This window comes from Triticum urartu, chromosome 4A, assembly GCF_056163025.1.
Source record: "Triticum urartu cultivar PI428250 chromosome 4A, HENAU_Tu73, whole genome shotgun sequence".
NCBI classification, from domain to species: Eukaryota; Viridiplantae; Streptophyta; class Magnoliopsida; order Poales; family Poaceae; genus Triticum; species Triticum urartu.
The window spans coordinates 571,387,049-571,394,112 of record NC_141876.1 but is presented as its reverse complement, the minus strand read 5'-3'; the positions used below and the strand labels follow the sequence as shown (position 1 = coordinate 571,394,112).

At 48.2% G+C, this 7,064-nt stretch overlaps 1 protein-coding gene and 1 long non-coding RNA gene across 12 annotated transcripts; one reads left to right on the top strand and one right to left on the bottom strand.

The window, feature by feature from the left end:
- Nucleotides 1-2,086: 2,086 nt before the first annotated feature.
- Nucleotides 2,087-5,753, bottom strand: LOC125552905 (uncharacterized). Of its 11 annotated transcripts, XR_007303843.2 has the most exons (7): nucleotides 4,840-5,638; nucleotides 4,691-4,764; nucleotides 4,100-4,287; nucleotides 3,960-4,014; nucleotides 3,248-3,661; nucleotides 2,960-3,019; nucleotides 2,087-2,842 (listed from the first exon to the last, which is right to left on the bottom strand). It is a non-coding gene; the product is annotated as an uncharacterized LOC125552905 (long non-coding RNA). The 11 variants fall into 11 exon arrangements; XR_015601647.1 differs by adding an exon at nucleotides 5,657-5,753 and having other exon boundaries at nucleotides 4,100-4,983; XR_015601645.1 differs by having other exon boundaries at nucleotides 4,100-4,983; nucleotides 5,215-5,640.
- Nucleotides 5,754-5,970: 217 nt separating this feature from the next.
- LOC125554270 (uncharacterized) lies at nucleotides 5,971-6,605 on the top strand. The gene has a single exon (XM_048717844.2). It carries the CDS (start codon nucleotides 6,094-6,096, stop codon nucleotides 6,445-6,447), a length of 354 nt encoding a protein of 117 aa, XP_048573801.1. The 5' UTR covers nucleotides 5,971-6,093; the 3' UTR covers nucleotides 6,448-6,605.
- The last annotated feature ends 459 nt before the right edge of the window (nucleotides 6,606-7,064 follow it).

The following is a 7,064-nucleotide window of genomic DNA, read 5'->3' as shown; positions in this document are numbered from 1 at the left end:
ATTTCCCACCTTCAGGCGTCGAGCGCCACATGTCCGGCCTCCAAGGACTTCAGGCCATATCTCCTTTCGCGCCTCCTGCTGGCCACACGTAGGACATGGGCCCGGGGGCTACCGTCGGCTCAAAGAGAACGGGGGTAACCCGGGCCGACGAAGGCCAGGCCATGACAGTGGCGCCCGACAAGCTGCACCGCGTTAACAAGCCCCATGAAGGACCATCCTGCTTGGCGGGGCTCTGGCTCCCGACAAGCGGTTCCTGCAGAACCATCCGGAAAGCACCAACCCCCACGACGCATTTTTCCTTCTCCATGAAGGAACCGAAGAATCTACTTGTCAGAGGCGTCAATGCACACCAGTGCGCTACAGTGACCAGTTACCAGTCGCCGGATGGGGCGAGACGCATCCGTCTTCGGACGTCGCATCCCGACGAGCTACATCTACCCCTTGTGGACATCCATAGGGACCGAAGAGATGCTACCAACTCCATGCATAGCTACAGGGCCAGACATCCTGTAGCAACCTACCGGCATGAGCAGGGCCGCCATGCCCAATTACGTCAGGCCGATACGGATGACTTTTCCTACCATGTTTGTAATAGTTATATGGTTACCCCTCAGCAGCAGCGGAGACATGCCCCAGGCAGCCCTGGCGGCTGCCTGGGGCGTGAGGCTGATTTCCTTTATACTCTACAGAGGACACTGTAGCTACAGTGCTAGAGTGCTCAAAGGCTGCCTGGGGTGGCCGAGGGCGTGGACGAATGCTGGCGCCGCCATTGCCCCGATAAGGGGAAGTCCAAGAGCAGTATAAATAGGGGTGGACTACAACCTAGCAAAGGGTCTTGATTCATTGACAACTTACCACACGCATTGTAACCAACTAGACTAGAAGATAGCAATATCATCCACAACAGGAGTAGAGTATTACACCTTGCAGGTGGCCCGAACCTGGATATCTCTGGTGTGCATGTTTCATCTCGTTTTCTAGTTGTCCGTTCGATGCTCAAGGAAACGTAACGCGGTCAGTCCCTGATCGGACTCACAAAAGGAATGTTGCCCACATCCCAATGGTTGGTTTCTAGACACAATATCAACTATAATCAGTTAACATGAATTGTTAACCGCGAACCAACAAGAATGATTAAGAGGACAGTGATATCCTCTACCCAACAGAGTTTAAGTCTTAGATTTGACATTGGTCCTCACATTTTCCTGGATTTATTCTAGATCTTTCGGCGACGTGCATTTAGTGGGAGGAGATGTCCCCGTCAACTATGAAGGTGTCTGTGACGATTTCGTCAATCTCAAAATAATGTATCGACTCAGTCTATTGAAGATGCTCACTGAGGTAGGTTGTGAGTGCATGCATGCGTTAATAAGAATGAGTGTATATGCGTATATATCAGCGTCTCAGTTTGTATTGTGTTTGAAAAAGAAAAAAGAAACAGAAATGGTTAACCAATTTAGGTTTGGTCCTGTCGAGTCATACATTGCTAGCTAAATTACCACTTAATTTGCTATTTAGTTTATACTTTTTTTAACACAATACAATCGAAGACGTTTATATACATGAGTATACACTCACCTATCTTTGTGAGCATTACCGAGAGACTAAGCTGGCATATCTTCTATAGATTTGACAAAGTCGCCACAGACGACTTCATTGTCCACAAGAACGTCTTGTCCCATTGCTCTTATAAGTCAAAGTTATACACCACTCGTGACTTGCCACTATAAAACACATGTCATGCAGCAGCTAGCGCGAAGTCTCCCTGTACTTGAATGAAATACTAGGGGCTGGGGCCTGCCAATGGCGGGCTTCCTGAGAGCGTTCTTGTGGCGCACTTGCCTTGTTGAAGCGCCTCATTGTGTCCCATACAGTCATTTTCAGACATACACACACACACACATTTCTCTAGTAACATTGAACTAACGGTTGTTAGCCTCACGTTTTCAAATGTCTAACAATGGGATAAAGCCAACATATATAAAGCAAGGCATATCTAACCTTACAAGAACCTCGATCAGGACAATAATATAAAAAGAAGCTATAATTGTAGCTATCCATCACATATTGTTTGCTTCAGAAGAACTGATAGAAAAACTGCAAACTTATATCCTTTCAAAGGGAATCGCAGAAAAAATCAAGAGCCTGCAAGGTGCTATTTGTTCATCCTACCAAGAACAGCAACACCAACTTAATATAACATCCTTTTCTTTGAGAAGCAAACAAGAAATACCTACAATTTGTTCCACTGAAATGTTATAATCCACTCCACTAGCATGTGACATAAAAATTTCCGAGAAAATTGCAGGCTAGTTTCAGCGTGCCAATTTGCAGTATGTACTACAACTGCCTGCTACTATCAGAGTATCATGCATCCATCCACCCCAAAAAAGGAGTAAACGCGGAAACTGACATTGAATGTGGATGAAGTGATCACCTTGAAGATGTGTGGCTTGAGGTGCTTGGAGCAGATCCATCACGCGTGTGCCCCTCTACTCCTACGGCTTCATCAAGATGAAGAGGCTAGAGAGAAGGAGCGACAGAGGTCGTCCCCCTCTCCCTCCGCTGGTGGACCCAAACCATCAGCTAGAACGCGGCTAGGGCACGGGGAGGCCATGCCATCACGGATCAACAGCGAGAACGCAGGTCCTCACAAGTTGTAAGCACCCCTGACCACCACGTCGGCATGGTTGAGAAGAGATGGATCTGGGCGGTGGTTTCCGGTGACGAGCGAAATAGAAGTTGCGTGTACCCATAGTAGCTGTGTCGGCAGCAGCCATCACAATGAAATATAATCAATGCGTGTCGTCCTGAGTTCCTGAAAGGTTTCACCTGGATTTTCCTGGACCAATGTAGCAAAAACATGCACAATTTCTCAAACAAGGTTAGATGAAGTATGTGAATCAGATGCAGTATTAATACAACAAAAAATAGCACTGTCATCAAAGGATTCACTTACAATCGAAAGAAGAAGCAGCAGCACGATTTTGCTTGTCTCCGTCGGATCTGGACCAGATACCTGCACCATAAAAATACTCAGAAAATGATGGCATAAGAAGATTACCCAGCAATAGAAAAGCAAACTAAATGTAGACGACTGTATCCTTATTGTTAAGATTCATTTAACAGGAATTTCCCGACCATCATTTAAATGAATTGCAAGAATTTTTTTCCTGATATTTAATGTAGAAAGCTAACATTAAATTATATGTTGTGCCATGAACTTATTAAAATTTCCTTGATGTACCTGTATCATGGGATCCATGAGATTCATGGCCTAGTGATCACTAACCATGCGAGTCATCTGCTCCTGGGAGGTAACCCACCCATTGCCATTCCGTAACCTCTGAATGTAGTTTTTCTCCTCCTAGCATTGACATGGAGATGAGCATGAGTCATATTGTGCTCCAGCAATTCACACTAACACTGAATGGAAATTCGTGTAGCACTGCTTGAATGATCAGTAAAGATATGAATGCCATACAAAAAAGTCATAAACCATAACAGAAACTTCCATTCCTTTATATGTGCTCGGACAACAATATCCATGTCTTCAACTGTCGTTCTCTCCATCCATATTCCAGAGTCCTCGAGTGCGTTAATTCTCCACACTCCTGCCGTTCCATTGGACCCCAAAAAAATTGAGGAATGCTCCCTTAACCTATTGTTCAACCTCAAAGTGGAAGCACGGATTTAAACAAACAAACAAACAAACAACACATAGATGTAATGTGATCAACAAAATTGCGATCATATGACAATTGTGATAAATCATCACATTTATGGTTCAGATCAACAAATTCCAAATCACTTGATATTGGTTACCAACTCTCAGTTAACATGGCAGCAGCAGCAAACTATGGCAAAGGAGAAATAATGGCCTCCAACATGTTCAGACCATGAAGAGAAAAGACTGCCTGAGCATGGCCCGAACAAAGAGAGGGAATGGAGGGCCTTACATAGAGAGACATGGCCTGCACGCCCGCCATGGTGCTCCTCCGTCACACCCGCAGCCTGCAGAAACCAACCGCACGGATCAAATCAAAAAATCCAAAAGAAGAAGATGAGGTGAGGGAAGGAGGATGGAGGGCGTCAGTACCTTTGATGTCTACGTGTTGCAACTCGTCACCGGCGTCGATGGCAACCACATCAGCAAGCACCGAGAGAAGGCCGTTGTTGCCGTCGTCGTTGCCCCATCCCATCCATCCATGGGTGGGTGTTGGCCTAGGGTTTCATCCCCATCCATCCATTGGTCGGGCCAAACCTCCATGGCCGACCTCGAGCAGACTAAAAAGCAAGTAGGTGGTGAATCCAAATTCAAGAATGGTGTATTATAGTGGTAGATTGGTATACACAGAACACGACACTGCAATGATAAGTAGTAATTCTGTAGTTTTGATGCATAAAAAGAATTGAACAATCCGGTGATCCAAGTATATAGGCAGAGGTTCTATACATAACTTAGGAAATATAGCATAGTAACATATAGTGTATTTTTTCAGTCACACAGGTAACTGAAAATACAGGAGTAGGCAGATCTAATGAATAGCGTGCTATACAAAATAGCGTGGCCTCTGAAAATATGCTATTAGCGAGAGATTGTACACTGATCAATTTAACTAGACAATTTTCTACACGCTATAGCACGCAAGTAAATTATGTCCAGGTACCATCTCGGCAAGCTGATTACCAAAACCAATATTTCTGAAGCACTGAAACTTGGAACTGAAGCTGATTACTGAATCAAATATCCTGGAGTTGGACCTGAAGCACTTTTGAAATGTGAGGATTGCTTAGTGTTTTTGTTAACCAAGGACAAAGGAAGAGGTCAGGGGGGACCTGGATCCCGCTGCCAGTGGAGTCTACAGGGGTGGCACTATACAACTCCGAACAGGAAGCCGAGAACAGGCGAACTCCCGCTGCATTCCTGAGCATCCGACAACAACCTTGCACTCCCTGCTAATCTTTGCCACAGGTGGTGACCTGCAACAGTTAAGTTCAACCTTTTGTACTACCATGCCTCAAAGAAGAGAAAACTGAATCAAAGCAGCACATCGGCCTAAGGCATCAGCAAGAACAAAAGTAATAACACATTAAAAAGTAAAAATAATTCTCAGAGAGAGCACAATTTCTATCTATAGAGAGAAAGGAAAAGAAGTGGGTAGACACTTGCATCTTCTGGCCAGCGGGGAAGAAGACCAACTCTACCACAACCTCATGGCAGAGCCGTGTGTCGTGGGGATCCCATGGAGGTGCACACAGAGTACGGCGTACCGGCAACCTCCACCGCGTGACGTTGCTGCCCCCATCCTCTACGCCCCCCCCCCACCCCACCCCTTTGCTGTGGTGGGCGGCGCAGCTCCGGCCGGCCGGCGTGGATGGGCTGCTGGGCGGGCCGAGTCCGCTCGGGAACGGACGAGATGGGCGGAGCAGCTCCGGGCGACGGCGAAGAGGACTATCGATGGGCACCGGAGTGGAGGTGGCTCCGGCCGGCTGCGCGCGCGGCGGCGGCTAGGAACCCTAGCGTCACGATGGAGAGCGGGCTGCGAGGAAAAGAGGATGCGTTTTCGCCGATGCCATCGCTACTTTTTACAGGCGAGGTGCGGTACAGTAAAAGGAGACGTGGCTAGCGCGGTTACTCAACTTTGATGCGCACCTGAATGGTTTTAATTGACGCGTTCAGGATCCACCAGGTTCCTCGAAACTAGTCGTTAGACGACCTCGTGATCAGTGATTATCCCCGGTGATCCCAGGACACGGTGCCGCAGCGAGACGGGATCAAACCTAGCACGGCGCCGCCCCGCGAAGGCATCCCACCTGTCTCGCTGACAGACTGGTCTCTCTCACGCGTCGATGCCGTTGGCGACAGTGATACACGGGCCCACGGCAGCCCGAGACCCGAACGTTACAGCTGTTGCCCACCTCAACCGACGTTTAGGATCGTCAGTCTCCCGCTATAAAATCGCGCCTCCTCCATCGTTCCCAATTCACAGCTCGCAGCTCACCATCTTCTCTCCTCTCCCAAGCATTCGCTCGCCGTCCTCTCCTCTCTGAATCTTCTCGGGCAAGTCTTTCACCGTCGACAACAACCAGATGGCTCGCTTCGCCGTGGTCGCCGCCATCCTCGCCCTCCTCGCAGTCGGCGCCGCCGCGCAGGGCCCCATGCCGGCGCCCCGGATGGCCCCGCTTCCGGCGCCACCGGCGAGGTCCCCGGTCGCCACCCCTCCAACCGCCGCGTCGCCGTCCCCGATGGCATCTCCCCCTGCCCCGACCACCGACGCGCCGACCGACGCTCCCTCCGCGATGACGCCGTCCGCGGTCTCCGCCACACCCTCCGGCGCCCCCATCGGCGCCCCGAACGGCACCCCCGCGAGCTCCGCCGTGTACTCATCCGCCGCCAGCTTCGTCGCGGTCGCCGGAGCGGTGGCCGCCGCCATCGTGTTCTAGATGCAGCGACGACTCTCCTTGCTGTTGTCTATACAGTTTCATCGTTTCTGAGATTCTTTGCTACAAGTATTATAGATCGAGGAAAGGTTACACGACATTGCGATGTAATCTTGTTGTGAGATTATTATGAATATAAAATTCGTTCATTTGTTACCTTATATATTCTCATCCCGTGGATGTGCCCGGCCCTTTTCAGCTTAAGTTTCTGACACACTACGGGCTACAAATTCAGTTTCATTATAATTCTTACAAACTACTCTGTTCTCTGACTTGTACTCTTGGAGTGGGGAAAACCAGCATCAACGACTATAGAACAGAGGAAACTAGCCGTTAGTACATGATCCAAACCTCACATTTGGCTATCATGTGAATTTTTTTTTTTTTGTGTATGTCAAAGAACCACAAGATGTTACTCCACCTAGGACGATAAAAGAAATGCCGAAGAGCTCATCTACAGAGTGAGGGGTGAAAATACCTCGGTTTGTTACTCGTGCCACTAACAATTTATAACCATGATTGTCTCGCTTATCTTTTTTTTTTTGCGAAATGGTTGTCTCGCTTATCACATGAATAGATCGTGTTACAAAATTCTAAAGCCTACGCCCAATTTAAATTTA